At 39.6% G+C, this 21,894-nt stretch overlaps 2 protein-coding genes across 2 annotated transcripts; both read right to left on the reverse strand.

Annotated features, from left to right (window-relative positions):
* Positions 1-2,422: 2,422 nt before the first annotated feature.
* On the reverse strand, positions 2,423-4,350 carry LOC103666235 (olfactory receptor 1020-like). Its single transcript, XM_008694253.1, has one exon. The coding sequence runs from the start codon at positions 3,359-3,361 to the stop codon at positions 2,423-2,425; it is 939 nt and encodes a 312-aa protein (XP_008692475.1). The 5' UTR covers positions 3,362-4,350.
* A 4,977-nt stretch (positions 4,351-9,327) lies between these two features.
* LOC103666237 (olfactory receptor 5AP2) lies at positions 9,328-10,281 on the reverse strand. Its single transcript, XM_008694254.1, has one exon. It carries the CDS (start codon positions 10,279-10,281, stop codon positions 9,328-9,330), a length of 954 nt encoding a protein of 317 aa, XP_008692476.1.
* Positions 10,282-21,894: the final 11,613 nt, after the last annotated feature.

The following is a 21,894-nucleotide window of genomic DNA, read 5'->3' on the forward strand; positions in this document are numbered from 1 at the left end:
GAGAGAGGGAACACAAGCAGGGGAGTGGGAGAGGAAGAAGCAGGCTCATAGCGGAGGAGCCTGATGTGGGGCTCGATCCCATAACACCGGGACCATGCCCTGAGCCGAAGGCAGACGTTTAACCACTGTGCCACCCAGGCACCCCAGAACTTTTCTTTTCTAACACTGACTTTCTGAAATAGTGCTTCTTGATGACTTTTAGTTCCAGATGCCAGAAGCAACATTTTGTCTTCCATCGCCCAGTGTCTTCAGTCGGACTGATTTCTTTCTTAATTTTAAAGCTTTTACTGATAGCCTGTTTATAAAGGCAGGGAGATGTTGATATAAGGAGGTTTCGCTTCTTAAGGACCTCTTAGTCTATGTTTTTTTTTTTTTTTTAAGATTTATTTGTTTATTGGAGAGTGAGAGCAAGCGGAAGGAGGGGCAAAGGGAGAGAGAGAGAGAGAGAATCCTAAGGCAGATTCCCCACTGAGCACGCAGCCTGATGCGGGGCTCCACCCCAGACCCCGAGATCATGACCTGAGCCCAAACCAAGAGTCAGCCACTTAACCTACTGAGCCACCCAGGTGCCCCTAGTCTATATGTATATTACACTGTATTTTTACAATTTGTTTCTCTAACCAAGAGCTTGATTAGAGCTGCAAAATCTACAAAATCACAGGAATGGGCTTGTGTAAGTGTCTACCTTAGGAAGGATGATGGAGGGTCAAGGCAATTATAAAGGAGGTAATATTTGAGCTGTGTCTTGAAAGAAGAAGAGCTCTCCAGGAAAAGAATGATGAGATAGGAAGAGACCATTGAATAAGCAAGAAAAATGTGTTTTTGATATGCAATGCCTGAAATGAAGAATAAAGGAAGATAAAATGATAATATTTGGATTCAATGTCTTATCAAAAACTCTAAGCTATAATGAAAGCAAAATTATTTCTTAGTCTCCCTTAAGTGGCTACTTTTTTATTACGATGATAGTCTTTCCATGGCAAAATAATATACTAGAGTCACACTTAGTATATTTTACCCAGTTCCAACCAGTTTAAAACACTTTTTGCTTACATGTCAGTGGTCATTATAAAGAAAATCCAGTTCTACTGGGGAGATGTCCCAATTAAGAAAATACCAGTCAAACCAACTCAAAGTTTTAAACTTGTCCCAATGAGGGGCGCCTGGGCGGCTCAGTCGTTAGGCGTCTGCCTTCGACTCAAGCCGTGATCCCAGAGTTCTGGGATCGAGCCCCACCTCGGGCTCCTCCGCTGGGAGCCTGCTTCTTCCTCTCCCACTCCCCCTGCTTGTGTTCCCTCTCTCACTGGCTGTCTCTCTCTCTGTTAATAAATAAATAAAATCTTTAATAAATAAATAAATAAATAAATAAATAAATAAATAAATAAATAAATAAACTTGTCCCAATGAAATTGCAGTCAGTGGTAAAACAGATATCTACAGTTATTTGCTAAGGCATTAGGCAAAGCCTATGTATCCTGCCCTAGCTCTTTAAGCTTGAACTGCTTACCCATTCAGAGATCAAACGACATGACACTTTCCCTACAGGAATTATAAAGAATACTTCTTTCCTAAGTTCAGAAACCTCTGCTCTACAGATCCTTGGTGTTCTTGTTCTGTGATTCCCGCTTATATTTACCTTATGATTTGTTCCCATCATTCCCTCAGTGATCCAGTTTACTTTTCCAGGTCAGAAATGCTTGACTTTTGGGGGCTCCTGGGTGGCTCAGTCGGTTAAGTGTCCAACTCTTGGTTTCAACTCAGGTCATGATCTCTGTGTCATGAGATCCACCCCCATGTCGGCTCCATGCTCAATGTGGAGTCTGCCTGAGGTTCTCTCTCCCTCTCCCCCTGGCCCTCTAGCTCATGCTGTCTCTCTCTCTCACTTTCTAAAAATAAATAAATAAATCTTTAAAAAGAAGAAATGCTTAACTTCAGCACCTCTGTCAGGATTAAGTTCTAATATTTTTTTCTGGTTCACTGGGGATAAGAAGCAGTCTCTACGCCCTATTTGGGTCCTCTAGACAAGTCTGGATCAGCCTAGTCCTTATCACCTGTCCTTTGCATTTTACATACACCACCTTTCAGTCATGGAGCCATCAACTGGGGAAAAAGATGGCGTTATCCCTCCTGCTATTTCAGTCTTTCTCTATCTCACCAATTTTTCTACTGTGTTTTATGCCTCTGAACAGGGAGACGTAATGTGATATTTGATTATTTTCAAGCACATAGGTTTCTGTGGAATTAGTGGGATTTATACAGAGTCGCCATATTCCCCAGGATGCCAGGACATTTGGTCCATCTCCACTATCAAAAATGACAACAGTAAAACTCATGACACAATAAAATGGAGCGAGGGTGAATAGAAGTGGATTTTGTCATTTCTATGCTCCTCAGAGTCCTAAAATCCCATACTTTGCTGATTCTAAATACAGAAGTAAAAAGAGGTTGTTTTAAAAATTTTACCTAAGGAAGCTTTGACCTCCTTGTTTCTCAGACTGTAGATGAGAGGATTTAACATGGGGATAACCACTGTATAAAACACAGATACCACTTTGTCTTGGTCCATTGAGTAGCTGGAGCTGGGGCGCAGATACATGAACAGAATTGTGCCAAAGAAGATAGTGACCACCATCCAGTGGGAAGCGCAGGTGGAGAAGGCTTTGTGCCTCCCTTGGGCAGAATGGATCCTCAAGATGGCAACAAGGATGTACAGATATGAAATGAGAATAATCAGGAGGCAGCTCAGTTCATTGAAACTGGCAAAAGCAAAAATGACAACTTCATTGACACGTGTATCAGAACAAGAGAGTTTCAGGAGGGGCGGAGTGTCACAGAAAAAGTGGTTGATGACATTTGAGTGGCAGAAAGACAGCTGAAAGGTGAAGCCAGTGTGAATAGCAGCATTCAGAAAACCTGCAAGATACGTGGCCAACACCAGAAGGACATTAAGATGCGGGGACATAGTAACTGTGTAAAGAAGAGGCTTGCAGATGGCCACATAACGGTCATAGGCCATCACGGCCAACAAGAAACCCTCAATGCCAGCAAAGCAACCAAAAAAGAAAAATTGAGTGGCACATCCATGAAATGAAATGACTGGGTTCTGCACCCAGAAATTCACTAGCATATTAGGGGCAATGACAGAAGAATAACAGAAGTCAACAAGGGACAAGTTACTGAGGAAAAAGTACATTGGAGTGTGGAGACGTGGGTCAGTCTTGATTAACAGGATCATGCCGAGATTTCCAAACACAGTGATCGTATAGATGACTAGAAACACCATAAAAAGAAGGCACTGTAGTCCTGGATGATTCCTGAATCCCACGAGAATAAATTCAGTCACTGTTGTATGGTTGCTCATATGTTTGTCTCAGAATGATGTTTCATTTGCTGTACAACAAGAAAGAAGCCAAGGGAATAAATTGTACAAAGAAAAAAAAAATAACCAAAAAAATAAAATAGTTCATTCTCTGTTGTATGTATGATTAACTCTAAGAATGCCCTGAGAACATGTGTATTAAAGCTCTTTATTTTCTTATGGCGGTGAAAAGAAATTCCTTAAGTAAATTCAGTAACCCATCTTATTTAAAATTAATATGTGTGTGTGTATATATATGTATATGGGTGTGAAGTCTTTGACAATCGACCCTGTTTGTCCATATCCTACCTTACCTCCCAACTTTTCTCTCCTCCTCCCTTGGTCCTACTGCCTTCACTTCCTATGATCCAATTCCTTGCATTTATCTTGGCAATTAAACATACAATATAGTTGAATATCCTTGCTGTATGCAATTCTGCTCTTCCTCTTTCCTCTCAAGCCTACTCTTACCAGGCTTGTGCCCTATTATTCCATGAAATATCTCTTGTCTAAGGCATCAGGAGTCTTTATGTTGCCAAATCCCGTGGTCAATTCTCATTCCTCATCTTTTTTATCTATCAATAACATTTGACAGAGCTGATTTCTTAATACTCCTTGAAAGACTTTCTTCTCTTATGTTCCAGAATACCAGACCCTGAATTTTCCTCCTACCATGTGGGTTGCTCCTTTTCAGTCTCTGCTTACTCCTCCTCTTCTCTCTGACCACTAAGGTTGAGGTAGCTCAGTCCTTAACCTTTCTCCCTTTCCTATTTAGACTCGACCTTGGTGATGATTTGATTTTGTAAATTTAATTACCACCTATATACCTTAAACTCCTGTATTTATATCTCCAGCCCTGACTTTTTTCCAAATTTCAGACTTATAATTCAACTGCTTACTCACATCTCCACATTAATATCAAATAACAACTCAGCTTGACCCAAAGCTGAAGTCCTCATGCCCAACCCTAATTTGCACCAAACATAGCATTCTTTATCTCAAGTCAATAACAACTTTGTACTTTCATTTGCCCAGATGAAATTAAATAAATAGATAAGTATTGAAGAAATTGATCTCTTCTCTTTCTCACACACTATAATACCAGTCTATCAGATAATTATGTTGGCTCTACCTTCAAAACATCTGTATCAACTACCTCCTACCACCTCCATTCCTACCAAGTCCGGAGCCAACATTATCTTTCACCTAGATTACTGCAACAGTCTTTTAACTGATCTATCTTCAAAGTCAGCAAAAACCTTACCCTGTAAAATAACCAATTTAAAATTCTGTAGAGCTCTACTTTATGCATATACAAACATACTTGCATTATATATGGCATTCTTGCTACAAAAAGTTAACTAAATTTCTGTTTTGTACACAGACACATATGTATATATACACATGGATATACATATATATATATATATATATTCATGTATGTATGTGTCTGTATATGCTGAATATTCTATAAAATTCTCATTTGTTATTAGTGATCTTAAATCTCTGTCGTCTAAAGACAAAATCCGAATTCTTTTAGTTGGGAACACTAAATTTAGTGTTTCAGACATATCTTAATTGAGATCTTTAATTACTTGATGCTTTTTGAGTTCTCTTGGAAACTTTCTATATCTGAACACTTTGAGAGCAATCATATTATCTTACCTTTGTCCTTAATATTCACCAGTAGTGGTTATTAGTTTAGCTGTGTTTTATTGCTTTTGGGAGGAATACACGTTTTCTGTCTTACAATGCGAAATTTATAGCTTTGATGAAAATGGAAGTGGTATAAGAGATCCAGCTATGACAGAATTAAGACATGGTTAATTAATTCAACAAAGAGTAGAAAATGCTGCTTCTGGATCAAAGCAGACAGTCAGCCTTATTAAGTCTGTGATGATCCTCTTGAGATTTAGTCTCTGAAAAACACTAAAAATCGAACTGTGCTAATCCAAAATTAAAACATGCATTTGTTTTCCACTGAGATAATGGGACTACTTTCTCCCCAGTGAACCACTTTATACCGCAGAGAGTAAGTTAGGCATTGAGAGAGGTACAAAAATTATTTCATCTTGAGACTCCATTGAGCATAACATTGAATTAAATGGTATGAGATTGATGAGATCCTGCCTCCAAACTTCAGAATTTCACTTAAAATATGGTTGCTATTCATTTCTACTAGAATATGGCTCTTGGTGCATTAATTAATTGATTAGTTCAACAAATATTTAGTAGACTTGTGTTATGGAGCATACAAGATTCCTTGGTACTGGTAGAGAAGCCAAAAAATCCATCTTGTTCATTCCTTCATGGAGCTTGCATTCTGGAATTGGGGTTGGATGGCTACTGCAGGATAATGGGAAAAAGTGAAGTCCAAAGCCTATTCATGAACTACCAGACTTATTTGATCAGTCACTCCTTCCCAAACACCTTCCTGATTGAAATTATTTTCCTTCTTTCATTTGTTCACATCGGTCAACGTATATGTTGTCTCCTTACTATTCCTTTAACAAACCAGGGAGGATCTTGCCTCAGGGCCTTTATATTTACTGTAAGTATACCTGGAATGTTCTTCCACAGACATTCAGATGACATTATTTTTATTCAATCCTTCTCAAATGTTATTTCCACAGAAAGCTCCTCTCTGATGCCACCATTCCCTATTTTATTGCCTGCTTCACTATTCTTCAAAACACCACTCATACCCATGTCAAACACACACACACACACACACACACACACACACACACACATCCCTAACACCTCTATGCACACACACATGCAAATTTGGTATAGACAATAAAGTCTTCCTCACTCAAATATAAGGAGATCAGAAGAAGTATCAGGAGATCAGAAATTTAATTTTTTTACCTATTAAAGCTCCAGTACAGGTTACATGCTAGTTTTTCCATTAATAGTTTACCAGTTTTATTGAAGTGTGTGTATGCCCAAATACAACAAATTATATACATTAAATGTATGCAGAGTTTTGTATATCTATGAATAATCTTTGGATGGATTATGGGTAAAGATATAAAGGGTGTCTATTTTCTTATTCTAAGCACAAACTGAGGTATATAGCAGAAGATACAACTTATAGGGGCGCCTGGGTAGCGCAGTCGTTAAAGCGTCTGCCTTCGGCTCAGGGCGTGATCCTGGCGTACGGGGATCGAGTCCCACATCAGGCTCCTCCGCTGTGAGCCTGCTTCTTCCTCTCCCACTCCCTCTGCTGTGTTCCCTCTCTCGCTGGCTGTCTCTCTGTCACATAAATAAATAAAATCTTTAAAAAAAAAAAAAAAAAAAAAAAAGAAGATACAACTTATAAGATACCATGGAGAAGGATATTTTAAACTCAATGACACATAGGTGTGATGTTAAGGTACAGACCCTCCTCATAGTACAAAAGATGTGATCAGTCTACAGGTGTTTGAGTATGATAACTAAGTGCAGAAAGCTTATTTTGTAATCCTTTCATGTGTCCAGAGTCCCCAGATGCCAGGTTGTCAATTCAATATATGAATCTGGAACTCAAGTGAGAAATCATGGCTAGACATGTGGATTCTGGAATCACTGCAGACTTCTGAGATCACCTAAAAAGTGGGAACGGGATGGAGAACTAATGTACCATGTACTAATGTAAAGGATTAAGTCTTTGGCTCCAATTTGGAGGTTAACATGAGGAAGAGGAGGAAAAGCTATCACAGTTACCTAGGAAAAAGTGGCAGTGGAAGGAGAAGGAAAATCAGAAGACTGAAGTGGCATAGAAATCTAAAAATGTGTGTTTTTTTGGGTAGTTGAAAAAATTAATGATGGGAAATTCTCTTGAGATACCAAGTACAAGTATGATAGAAGAGCAATATTTAGAGGCAATAATGTTAAGCTCTCATGTGTCCATGACAAGGTTGGATTTAATGGAGAAGTGGTACAGAAATACAATTGGAACATGTAATGGAATTTGAGGAAATAAGGACAAGGACCAGAGGTAGTTCTTTTGAAAGATTCATTGTAAAGAGAGAGAGAGAAATAAGTTGATGACTGGACAGGACTTTCAGCCAAATAAATTATTTAGAAGGGTGATACTAGATGATGTTTATAAAGAAATGAGAACACTCCAGTAGAGTTTGAGAAACCAGTGGTTGGGGAGAGTAGAAATACAATTTCTGAAGTTAAGTTCATGGAAAGCTCCAAAAATGTGAAAGAAGCAAGGGACACATTATCCATATGATAAGTGGGAATAAAAGTATGTGTAGAAAGATTAGTGATGGTAAGATGGGTATGACCTTATCTAATTGTTTTTATTTTGGAGGAAGAAGCATGACACAAGATCAGCAACAGACAATGGGGTACTGAAAGTTTATCTCTAATTGCAATAAGCAGCTTCAGTGGAGGACAGAACAAAGAAACAAGTTTCACTAAGTTCAAATTTAATCAGATGAGCAGAATGGAGAGACAGTAGAATCATGGAAATGAGGGTGATTGAGAATGAGTCATTACCTAATGGACCACGGAATTTCAGTTGGGCAATGAGGAGTGATGAATATTGATCAAGTGCCACTTTTCTTACGTTGGTGAATAAGAAGCAGCTGAAGGATAGATATTATACTTTATGAGTTAGAGCAAAAGGGGACATGAAGGAGGATATCAAGCATGATACGGTTTTGAATGTCGTTGAGAGAAATTTTGATTAACACTTGAAAATGGAAGTTATAGGAGGATGGAACTACTCAGAGTGGACAGGATGAGTTAATACATCCTTTGTGGTCTCTAACCAATTTGCGGGGTGGGGGGTGGTTGTGGTAAAGTGGTCTTACTTGGATCATGAGGAGCGCTGGTGTTCTCCCTCAAGGTCTGCAGAGGATAGCGGGATGGAAAGAAATAGCGAGCAGACATTTACCCTATTCCAAATCATCAGGCCTCCTTTGACACGTCATCTCATTGGAGAAGGCAGTTTCCCCATTGCTCCTACATTGACAGCCCCCTCCCCCACTACAGTGAACAATAGATAAATAATTTACTTTCAGTAAATGTTTATTGAAAATTATGCAAAACTCTGGGAGGGTTGACGATTAAGAGTGAAATTACATCGTTCACTACCCTCATGATATTCCAGTTACTTTACAAAATCAGTAAAACGCTACCCCATTATTGCTGTGGTACCCATATTATAACCTCTGATAAGACTCCTCCTCATATCTTGTTTGGTATTCTTGACATCCCTGTGAGTAGAGTAGTGTTATTATTTATGACGGATGCTGTGGCATACCACCCAGATTTGCCTTTCAGGATTGAAGCACTTATTTTCTCAGCTTCCAAGTGCAATGGCAACTGACACTTCACAGCCGAGTTCCACTCTGGGAATCGCCCCTGCTGAAAGGAATGCCCATGCCCAAGTGGATGAGCCATTTCCAAAACTGGTCATTTTGAAGGTACAAACACCTGGTCTTTTTTTTTCCCCCACAATTTGGGCTATCTCTGAAGAATCATCTTGGCCACAGAGCTGCAAGTGGAATTGGATGACTACTCTCTGCAGCTCCATCACTGTTCAACTCCTATGGACTCAGCCCTGCTTCCCTCATTCCCTTCTAGCCTTCTAGGTATTGCTCCTGGGAATGTTCTCCACTGCACCTCCTGCATGCATACAAATATCTGTCTCAGAATCTGTTTGCCCAGATCCCAAAGACATACATAGATCAGGAAAAGCTAAATATTGGAATTGGAACTTAAACCCAGGTCAGTGAAAACCGAGTATTTTGGTACTTTACCAAGCACCAACCTCCCCCACTATGTTTATTCATCATATAGGCCCATGAATACACATTCAAGACACCGGAAGATTTAGAAGTATACCTCATTTTAAGCAATCTACTTTAACACACACACACACACACAAAGAGCTTAAGCAACCAGACAATAAAATTAATATGAAAACATATTTTCTTCTGCATAACAGGATGATATGTAACATGGCTTTACAGTCTGTGTTTCTGTAAGATCTTCTTTAAGGCCCCTTTCACATCCTTATTTTTCAAACTGTAAATGAGGGGGTTTAGCATAGGGATTACTACTGTATAAAATACAGAGACAATCTTGTCCTGTTCCATCGAATAGCTAGATGTAGGGCGCAAATACATGAAGAGAATTGTCCCAAAGAATATGGTGACAGCCATGAGGTGGGAGGCACAGGTGGAGAAGGCTTTGTGCCTGCCTTCTAAAGAGGGCATCCTCAAGATGGCAATGAGGATACAGAGGTAGGAAATGAGAACAATCATAACACAACTGATGACATTAAAACTGGAGAAAGCCATGATCACAATGCCATTGATGCGAGTGTCAGAGCAAGAGAGTTTGAGCAGGGGTGGGGTGTCACAGTAGAAATGGTTGATCCTATTAGAGCCGCAAAAGGACAATCTGAAAGTCATTCCTGTGTGTATGGCTGCATTCCCAAAACCTGCAAGGAAAGACGTAGCTACTAGCAAGAAGCAGATTTTCCCAGACATGAGAACTGAGTATAGCAGAGGGTTCCAAATGGCTGCATAGCGGTCATATGCCATCATGGCCAACAGAAAGCATTCAGTCCCCAAGAAGGAGCCAAAGAAGTAGAACTGGGCAGCACATCCATTAAAAGAAATGGCTTTATTCTCAGCCACAAGGTTCACCAGCATCTTAGGAGTGACAGAAGAAGAGTAAGAGGCATCAACAAAAGAGAGGCTGCTGAGAAAGAAGTACATGGGGGTGTGGAGACAGGGATCAATCTTAATTAACACAATCATCCCCAAATTACCCACCATGGTTGCCATATAGATTAATAGAAACAATCCAAAGAGGACAATTTGTAGATCTGAATTGTCCGAGAGGCCTAAGAGGATAAATTCTGTCACTTCTGTTTGATTTCTGCCTTGGACCTTGTTCATGTATCTGGTCATTTCAGCTGCAATAAGAGAGAAGATGGAACATGGCATTTGGTCAGATGAAAACATGGCAGAGACATAAGCATCTTTTTATTAACATATATACATAGAAATTCTAGAAGTGTTTTGTCAAAGTGTCAAGTCAAAAGACATCAAAAGACTGTGTTAAGTTCTAGGTGTATGGCCTATTAACTAATGACCATGCGATGAGTAACTTAATAGATCCATTAACTAAAAGCACTTTTAGCATTAACTATTTATTAGATAATTACAGGAACTTATCCTTAAGATGCATCTCTCTTCATTATTTATGGTAAATAAATTAATTGATATATTAATATATTCCCTCTAGGCACAACTTCTAGAGAAAGACGGCAAATGAGTTCAGGCCACTGCCTATTCCTCTACAGTTTTAATGGAATGAGTAAAAAATAATGAAAGTTATTAAATTCATCAGAAGTACCAAACAAGAAGGAAAGAGTTGAATATTCTGGGGATGGGGGAACTTTAAAAATTGATATTCCAAGGAAAGAAACAGAGGAACTTCGCATGTGACTAGCATGGTTGCTACCCTGCTGGAATTTCCCAGTATTACCATCTACAGGGCGAGTGGGGGAAACTGTCTATTAAGTATTGAGAACTTTGAATAATTCCCTCCAATATTTAGAGAATTTGATTGCAAGAATGAGGTGAAAGGAATAGAATAAGCCACAGCAGCGAGAACCTCTACTTAACACTCAGATCCCCAGGATCATACCAGAACCAGAAAACAGCAGCAGGAGCATGTGGAATGTTCCAGTCCCAATGCTGACTTGGGGGAATAATACACTCCAGGTCATCTAAATGCAAATAAGATTCACCCCCTGTAAAGAACAAAAAAGCCAAATACAGGAAGGAAGGAAGGAAGGAAGGAAGGAAGGAAGGAAGGAAGGAAGGAAGGAAGGAAGGAAGGAAGGAAAGGGGGAGAAAGCAGGATGAAAGGAAAAAAGAAAATCCAGCCTAGAGCTTCCAAGTAAAAGTTCGGGCAAGAACTCCAGGGGAATTCTTCCCCACTTCAAATCCAATCCCCTACCCCTTCCGTGACCTCAGATTATTGAACAGTAGATAAGACTGTCCTGGGCTAACTGTCCAGTCATAGCTCCAAGTGTTAAATCCTTTATCATTCACAGCAGGAAGTTATTTGATACTGTCTAAAATTAAAATATGGGACCAAAGTAACCCAATATCTGTGCTAACACTGGAGATAATGGATCTCTTGAGCCCGGTTGGGGGGAAGAGTGGGCAGGAACTTGTCCCATTCTCACAGACCCTGCCATATGCAGAAGTGCCCATCGGTGTTCTGTTCCAGCCGGTTTCCATCAGATAGGGGCTCAATACCTTCACCCATGATAAACCCGGCATTGTTATACAGTGTTGTAAGGCTGTCAAACTGTCAGTGCACCCATTATTGTATCCTAGCTGCCCCACAAATCAGTGAGGGAGATAAGCGGGTATTATCCTAAAAGTGTTAATAAGATTATCTTTTGTTAGATGAGATCAGTGAAGTGTAGGGCTTTCTTGGCTAATTGGTGGTGAATGTGGGGCCAGAACAATCCTGGGTTTGATGCCAAATTATTTGTTGTTCCTCAACACTGCATTGCCCATCTCTCTGTTTCACAGGACAGATATACAGCCTGGTCCTCTCCCTTGGAATAATCTTGCTGTTTGAATTTCAAAGAACAGCATCTCCAGAAGGAAATAAAAAGAAGGAATGGATCTTTTTCTCTCATCTTCAATCAGAAACTTTCCCTGAGAGGATTATTCTATCAGCAATAGTGAAAAATAAATAAATAAAATGCAATACGTGTATGTGTGTATGTGTGTGTGTGTGCGCGCGCTAGAGACACAAAGGTAACAACAAATAAAGTACTAAGATACTTTAATATGTTGAGCATTCCCTATGCTCTACAGGCACTGTGTTAAGTATTTTTCCTGCAATATTTTATTTAAGTCCTATGAGATAGGCAGTATTATAATCCTCATTTTGCACATGAGAAATGGGAGGCACAAAAGATCTGTGACTCTCCCAGAGTTACAGAATTAACCTAATGGAATCTAATTTATACCCAGCTAATGCAACTCTCATTCTCTTAGCATTTGAGATCATTGAGAATGACCCCCTCAATAACAAATGTGAGCGCTAATATACAGAATAAATTGCTATTGTAATTATCAGGGCTTCATTAATATGCCAGAATAATTTAGCAACAGAAAGAAAAAAATCTATATATCTCCTAGAGAGAAAATATAGTTGCAGTTGCTAAAAATGTCTATCTTAGAATTTGCATGCATTAATTTGCATTATTAGCAAAATCCCGCTTGTTTTACATCTGCTGCTATGAATTGCATGCTACCATCTCCCCTCAACCCTGGAAAATATACCCCTCAACCCTGAAAAATATACCCATAACCCCCTTGCTGAGATTTTGCAGTCATCAGTCCAGAGATTCTTAACAAACGTTTTCAATTCCTAGGAGTTTCTGAAAACAATAGTGAGATTCCCTGAGAATTTCTGGCAATTAAAAAGGCCTTCAAATCCTATTATTTACTGCTGCTTATATGCCTCTTAATGACTTAAAAATCTCATAACAAGAAAAATAGACAGAGAATTTATTTAACATACCTTCTTAGCCTCTCAGTGCTCTTGGAGCTTTGGGTGTATGGGTAGTTGGAGAAAGGTACAGTGTTGTGGATTTTTCTTCAGGTCAGTAAGTTACTTGGGCAGAATCCTTTATATCTCTTCCTGACCTTTCTGGACTGCTTGACTTCTTTTTGGTCCTTTTGCTTCTTTCTGTCCAATGCAAAAAAGACAAAACACAACACACACATCAAACCTTCTCAGAGAAGGCATTCATCAATTCTCCCAGGTGAAGGCTAGACACAGAACAGATTGAAGGCCTCACCCATTATAGAGATAAGACAACTGAAATCCTTTACACCTTCCCTGTCAAAAGAGAGTTACTTTGCCTTCTTTCTTACTTTTTCTTGAAAATAAGAATCCCAGTTTGTTATATCAGGATAAAATATATTTTAAAATATGGAATAGGGGCGCCTGGGTGGTACAGCAGTTAAGCATCTGCCTTCGGCTCAGGGCGTGATCCCGGCGTTATGGGATCAAGCCCCACATCGGGCTCCTCTGCTATGAGCCTGCTTCTTCCTCTCCCACTCCCCCTGCTTGTGTTCCCTCTCTTGCTAGCTGTCTCTCTGTCAAATAAATAAATAAAATCTTTAAAAATAATAATAATAATAATAAAATAAAATATGGAATAGATCACTGCAGTGCAGCTATCATATTGTTTGCAGTTATTCCCAATTGTGGAGTCTCTGGACCAGACTCTGCAGTAAGCATTCTGAATTATTTTAAATAGGATGTATTTCTTGTTCTTTAGTGTCTGGGGACCACATCCCTCATGTCATCTCATTTTAATCTACTTGTTTTCCCCCCCGAAGCTAAGGAAATCGTATGTCCTCTTCACATTTCTCTCCTTTGCCCTAGGGACACCTGGGCCCAGTGGAAAATGAATTTCCAGTTCCATATTTCTAGTCCTCACTAAACATCCCTCTTCTGTCTCCCCCCCCCCCTCCGATAGCTGGTGGTCTGAGTCCCTTAAGAGCACTGAAAGAATCCACAAAACAGCGGGTTAGCTCTACCTCCACCTTCTGGAAGTACTTTGTGTACATACGGGAAATTATGCTGCCTGGATCATGGTGAGGGGCTGATTGCAGGAAATGCACAGAGGTAGCTATGGAGCAGGAAATCTCAAAGAGCTTCAGAATAAGAAGAGAACTCATTTTTAATCCTAGCTTGAGTGTCATTCAAGGAGGTACCAGATGATGTTCTATCTCCCTGCCACCAAGATGGGGACCATCAGAAATTAGTCTGCAATGTGATCTCCATGGAGCACTGAGAATTCACACCGGATACAGGAATGTGACCTTGGAGCCATAAAAGATAACCTTCTGACAGCTTGCAGTGAACTTTCAGTGAAGAACCATGGGACTCTAAAGCCCAGGAAGCAGGCAACAAGCATTAATGATCCACCAATAGAGACCATACTAACTTGTAAAGATGTGACTTCCCCTTTAGAGGAGCTTATATATTAGTATGAATTATGACCCAGCTGGTCATCTCCCAGGTCATAATTAGAAGAGAATAGGGTCAAGCAATAATAGCAACTAATATTAACTGAGCCTGTACTATTTGCTGAGTGTTCTCGGCTAACCACGTGCATTTTTGGATTGCTATTAAGCACCTCCATCACAGATAAGTAAACTGGGGCCTTGAGAAGTTACTCGTCCAAATAGTTAATGCACAGCAGACCTGGGACTCGAACATGGTTTTGTCATACTCCAACTGAGCATTGCTGACCAATTTGTGTTAACAAAGCCCAAAAGTAGCAGAGTTTGTGAAAAATATCCTTCTGTGTTAAATACAAATAACACGTAAACTGCGATAATGACTAATGACTTCTCTGATGTCCTCTGATTAGACTGACTAATTGGGAATAAGGTCTATGGTACTTGCGAGGGCTAATTTTACACGCCAACTTTACTGAGCTAAGGGATGCCCAAATAGCTAATAAAACATTATTTTTGGATGTGTCTGTGAGAGTGTCGCAGGAAGACATTAGCATGTGAGGCAATAGAGTAAGGAAGACAGCCCTCATCCGTGCGGGTGGGCATCAAGCACTCCTTTGAGCGCCAGGACAGAACAAAAAGGCAGAGGAAGAGCAAATTTGCTCTCTTTGCTTGAACTGAGACATCCATCTTCTCCCCCCTGGAAGGGCAGTGAGATCAATGCTCCTGGAGCTCAGGCTTTCAGGCTCAGACCAGAACCTTCACCCTACCCCATCTTCAGGCTCCTGCACTCAGACTGAATTACACCACTGGTTCTCCAGTTGGCAGACGGCAGTTCGTGGGACTTCTCAACCTCCTTACCCACGTAAGCCTATTCCTACACTAAATCTGCTTTTACCTAGATCCACGTATCCATCTCCTATTGGGTCTGCTTCTCTGGGGAATCCTGACTAATACAGAAAAATTGGCAGTGTTGGTTGCTAAGAAAAGAGTGCATCTAAGTATCAGTAGAGATATTAGGGGTGGAAAGGTGGAACAGATAGATGTCTAATGTAGTAAACTGTATCACTCCTTAATTCAGAATTATTATTTAATATCAGATGCCTAGAATTTCAAAAAGGTCTCAATGGAGGTGGTGTTTTTCCTCTGGGGACATTATAGAAATTGCTGGTTGTTGCAGTGAAGGGGCCACACTATAGAATCTGGTGGGTAAGGGGCAAGGGTGCTAAAAGCCAGTAGAGTGCAGTACAATCCCTAACAAACGAAGAACTCTTCATGTCCCACAGTATGCAAGTGTATTTCAAGTGTAAAATTAAAAAAAAAATGAATGAATGAATGAATGAATGAATGAATACTAAATATTGTACTGTAAATTATTTTCTTTTTATTTCTCCTCTTTAAATTATGTGTGTAGGCAAATTAAATTATCTATGAATACCATTTCAGGAACATAGAGGGGGTAATACAAGCCACTTGCTATAAAAATATGTCATTTCATTTCTGAAAGAATTCATATTCACTGTCCCAGGGAATAGTTACATATCACTCACTCACCACCAAAAGTTTCCTCTAAACAGATTTTACATCATCTGGCAAAACCAAGAAGAGAATTCTCTTGTTAAGCTTTGGGGCTCATTTCATTCTAACTTCAGATTTATTTGGGCAGCATAAGATACAGCTGCATTATAACACACTATACATAAAATTGCTACTTTTACTACTACTACACTATCAATTTAAAAAAACAGAAAATTCAGGGGCACCTGGGTGGCACAGCGGTTAAGCGTCTGCCTTCGGCTCAGGGCGTGATCACGGTGTTATGGGATCGAGCCCCGCATCAGGCTCCTCTGCTATGAGCCTGCTTCTTCCTCTCCCACTCCCTCTGCTTGTGTTCCCTCTCTCGCTGGCTGTCTCTATCTCTATTGAATAAATAAATAAAATCTTTAAAAAAAAAAAAACAGAAAATTCAGTAAATTGGTAAAATGTAAAATTAACCTAGAAACCTCATAAAAACAATCAAATCTCCAGTTAGAAAATGTATGTGGAAGAGACGATCCCCATTTTTGATTGCCAAACATAAAAGACCTAAGTGTAAACCATGTAAGAAATGTTCGAAAGTTCTGTGAAGAAAAAGAGTAACAGAGAGATACAGAAGTAGACTTGAACAAGCATGAAGACATACACACTATATGGTAGCAAGACTTGATGGCATAAATGTGGCAATTCTCCCTAATTTATAAATTTAATGTAGTAATAATAATATCCTCAGATTTGTTTCCCAAATAAGTTCACTATAAATTTTACGTAAAAGATTAAAAATAATATTCCATTGTAGCCATGGAAACCCTGAAAAAAAAAAACAAGAGAACAAATGGAGATGGGGACTAGATTATACTGGTGTATAAGGGAATTTATAATTGAAAAAATTACCGATGAATGAATTGTATAGAATGGTGAAAGAACAAGGGACTAGAACAGAAAAATACACACATAGACAATATGAAATGAAATGAAAATTCAATTCAAAACAGTAGGGAAAAGATAATTGACAGCTGGATATACCCAATGTTATTTATTGCTCAATTTTTAAAAGATTTTATTCATTTATTTGAGACAGAGAGATAGAGAGAGAGCACAAGCAGGGGGAGGGGCAGAGGGAAAGGAAGAAGCACATTCCCCGCTGAGCAGGGAGCCCGACATGGGGCTGGATCCCAGGACCCTGGGATCATGACCTGAGCTGAAGGCAGACACTCAACCAGCTGGGCCACCTAGGTGTCCCTGGATTAGCCATCTTTAAACCAGACCTTAATCCGAGAGAGTCTGGCATAAGGGTGGTATACGAGCACATAAGATGCATATGAGAGATGACATATGAATCGCTTAGCTTCCCGTTGCAGGAAGAAAAAGGCAAATGAGCGGCTGTGTTTCGCTTTTGTTTCCCTCTTTAATCATTAAGGTTCAAGGACAGGAGAGTGAATTCCTTAGGGATGATAGTTCATCAGCTCTTCCAGTCTCCTGTGAGTGCAGAAATCACGTCACCTCTTTTCCTCTGGGGGTAACGTGTGACTCTGAAACTTGGTAAGACCTCCAGCACACAGGAGCAGAGCTGGGTGAACCAGGAGCTCAGGCACAGCACCTGAGTGAGTCACCGTCTTCGGATTCCTCTCAGAAGATGTGCTCTTTATAACCCATCAAGCGAAAAGGAGACAATCAACCTCTCACCAACAGGTAGAAAACAAGTCAAGACATAGGTCAGCATTGGGACAGATCGAGAAAGAGACGACCTATTAGGGGTGGAGCCTGCCCCTGCCCCCTGCTCCTTTGAGCATGGCTTTGCTTGGCTTCAGGTCCATGTCATTTCAAAATTTCAAAAGGAGACATGCACCATGGGTTTGGCTTTTAGGTGCCCTATAATAAGTACAGACTCAGAAAATGCTAGAATTGGAAAGTTGCATAGAGTTTGAATTCTTCCCCCTATTCATTTCACAGATAAGGAAGCTGCATCTAGTGTGGGAATTCATTGAGCTTGAACAACTACTTAATGGAAAAAAATAAGACAACAACCAGGATTGCAGGTTCTCACTCCAGAATTCTTCTCATATAAACACGCAAAAGCAGCTGATACATAGAAATCTAAAATACGTTTGTCCTGTATTGCTTCCATAAGACAATACTCTTGCTGGTCTTTTTTTTTTTTTTGTATTAGAGGACTATGGAATATAAATTTATTTATTCACTATTCAACTATTTCTTTAAGAGTCAGGTCAGGTGAAGTTTAGCTACATGAGACTAAAAATCTATATATAAAGGTTTTCTTTTATCGTAACTTTGATTTTAAATTTGATAGCTTCATCTCTACTTGTTTTATCATTTAATAGGAGTGCTGTGGAATTAAAATCACACCTTCACTAAAGGTTAAAGCTGTCCATGATACAGCACATGTATGGAACAAACATGGGGACTCTTTTTTTACTGGGAGTTGTGAGCACACAATCATCTACTGAATTAAATCTTACACAATTACACTTGTACTGACTGACACAATTGCCAAATGCATTAAGCATTTGGCACATGACAATCACTGAATTTAACACCAAATGATTGATTGATGATAGATATAGATGATAGATAGATGATAGATGATAGATAGATAGATAGATAGATAGATAGATAGATAGATGATAGATGATAGATAGATACATAGATAGACAGATAGATAGATAGATAGATGATAGATAGATAGATAGATGATAGATAGATAGAGATGATAGATAGGTAATAGAATATGCATATGTACTCTAACTAACTTTTTTGCAGAAAATTATTAAGACGGGCGTCAATCTCATCCATAAGTGAAAAGCTGAGCCTCTACAAAGATAAGTAGTGTGCTAGAAATCAAAACTAGTAAGTGGCAAAGCCCGGATTTGTCTGTCCACTACAAGCGGGAACAGGCAGGGTGATTTAGGGTTGGTGAAACCCCTTCTCAGATCCTTCCTCTTTTAACTGGAACCTTGAATTTATAAGGGAGGAAAGAACGACTATCTGATCCCATTTCCAATTCACTGAAATGAATTGGCGGGCACGTGCCCAGCCGCGGATCAGCCCTGAGCCCTGTGCTGTGTTCTGACCAGGAGTCTCTAACCCCTGAAACTACGGCAGCCTGGCATCCAAACATCAAGCTGGATATTTGGGTCTGCCTCCTCCTCTATAAAATTGAGCTTAGACAGAATGAGTCCTCCCAGTTGCAGTAATAGGAATATTTGCCCTTTTTGCTAAAGTGAAAGAATAAGCGGAGAAGTGGGAGGATGGAGGTAGACCTCTTATATCCTTTTCATGAGATGGGTTATTTCCGTATTTCTAAGTGAAGCAGTGAGAGAAAAAATGAACACAGCACCGTAAATGAAACTGGCAGTCCCAGACTCAATTGCTAGTTCTGTTCCCAATTCACTGTGTGACTTTGCAGACCTCCTCATGAGTATAACCTGTGAAGTGACATACCCATCTACGTAGAGGGACAATGAGAGGAACTGAAGCAGGGACAATACTTTGTTGCTCTTTCTTTTAAAACAGCTTTATTGAGCTATAGCTGACATACAATAAATTGAATATTTTTAAGGAAAAAATTTAATTGTTTTAATATATGTGTATATCCATGAACCATCATCACAATCAACATAGGCAACGAACCTGTCACTGCAAAATGTTTCCTGTGCCCCTTGGTAAATCCTTCCCTCCTGTGCCTCCCACGCATACCTCCATCCAGGCGATCATTGATTGGCTGTCACTATCAATTAGCGTGCTGCTTCTAGATTCTTCGAAATGGAATCACATAAGGTACATTCTTTTATCTAGTTCTCTTCTCTCCAACTAGTTATTTTGAGATTTATCCATCATGTCGCTTGTATCAATCATTTGTGTCTTTTAATTGTTGAGTAGTATTCTATTTTATGGACGTACTAAAATTTGTTTATTTTATTACTTATGGATGGGCCTTTGGGTTGTTCCCAGGTTTGGTTTTTTGTGGGGGAAATGGCTGGATCAAACAAGAGAGATGTGTAGGTTTAATTTTGTACTGCAGCAGTGTTTTCCAAAGTGGTCGTACTATTTTACATTCCAAGCAACAGTGATGACATTTCCGGTTCTTCCTGGTCAACACTTGGTATGGTTCCTCTTTTTTAAATTTTAACCATTCCAACAGATGTATAGTAATATCCCACTGTGGTTTTAATTCGTGTGTCCTGATACAAAGGATTTGAGCATTTTTCATGCATTTACTTGCAATCCATATGTCTTCTTTGGTGAAGGGTCTGTTCGAGTCTGGCCCATTCCTTTTGGGTTGTTTGTATCCTCATTAACGCGTTTCAAAGTTCCTTCCATATTATGAGTACAAATTCTTTATGAGAAATGTATTTTTCAAATAATTTCTCCAAGATTTCTCTTTTTATTCTGTTTCCTAATTGACCTAAGGTATGAAATGATGCACACATTCACCACCTATTACGAGTGAGTCGAAACGTATTTTTTAAACTATACACTCTCAGGCAAATAGACAGTATTGTTTATCCATTATTAGACCCCTTCTTCATCGCAGCCGATTATATTCTATGCAGAAACTGAAAGATGGTAGCACTACTTTCAACCTCCCTAGGATTTCAGATAGGCTGCTATAAATGTCCACGTCCCTGTGAAAGACATTATACTACTCTGCTTTCTTGTCTTTCTTAAGCAGTAAACCAATTAGAGGAGATATAGTCTGACTTCTCCCTCAAATTTAATAGAGAATTCTACTTATCTCTAGAGTACTGCATGTTCTGGCTTCATTTGGTGTGGTTTGGTTTGATTTGGTGTGGTTTGGTTTGATTTGGTGTGGTTTGGTTCGATTTGGTGTGGTTTTGCCCACTTCCTTGTTACAACCCTTCAATGGACCGGATATTCATCCAACCACAAAGGGAAAAAAAAAAAAAAAAAGCTAATTCATGCTACTGTCTGACCGCAGAGTTGGATAATGCTTTCTCTATCCCCTCTGAGCGAAGGACGCTGAATCTTAACTCCAAACTGAGCTATGCAACAACCTGTTGGCTAAGCAATAGAATTGTCCAAAGACACCGAGGTGTTTTCATCCTGATTCTGCCCCCTGCCAAATCCCTAATTCTAAATATTAGGGAAATGAAAGGACTCATTCTGTGTCCAGGCATGATAGGCAAGACAGGAAAACAAAATGCAGGTGCAAAAATAAGCTTCATTAAACCACATATGCACAGAAGACAATAAAGTGAAGTGAACCCTAGAGTCAGACAGACCCAGCTCCGCTACTTACAGGCTCCTGACTTTGTTGAAATTACTTAATGTCTAGCCTTATGGTTTTCAGGTATAAGATAGAGATAACGGTGGTACCGATTTCACAGAGTTGTGAGGATGAAATTATATAATGTGCAGAAGCACCCAAAGTTCTGGCAAATAGTTAACACGCAGTAACTCCTGGCTTTTTAAAAATTATTATTGCCCCCTGCCTTTTCTAGTATTGCTCAGCTTCTGCTCCAAGTATTTTACTTTCTCTGTGTGTGTATGTTTGTGTGCATGTGTGTGTGTGAGATGTGTTATAATTTGAGATTTGAGGCTTTTTCAGTTTTCTTTTTGTGCCTACCTGCAAAGAGAGTCACTGTTTATTCATTATCTGTGTGCATAATTGCTTTGTTTTAGAAAGAAGGAAGGGATGCTCAAAACGGTCCTTTACTAGTTAATGAGGCAGATAATTGCCCAGATCACATCAAACACTTGGTAGCATGTGATAAACTGCCTCCGAGCACCAAGGTCTATGGAGAAGCAGAATTTGCCATCCCCAAGATGCTAACATCTTCTAGTTTGACTGGGCACCTGGAGAGGACACTTACCCATCACTTCCATTAAAGTCATTTGAGTTATCCTATGGGTCATAGAATCTGAGTTCTGGGAAGATTTTAAAAAATCATTTCAAACAAAAAACCAAATCCAGGCAGACACAAAATTGAAGAG

Source organism: Ursus maritimus, unplaced genomic scaffold, assembly GCF_017311325.1.
Source record: "Ursus maritimus isolate PB19 unplaced genomic scaffold, ASM1731132v1 scaffold_23, whole genome shotgun sequence".
Classification (NCBI taxonomy): Eukaryota; Metazoa; Chordata; class Mammalia; order Carnivora; family Ursidae; genus Ursus; species Ursus maritimus.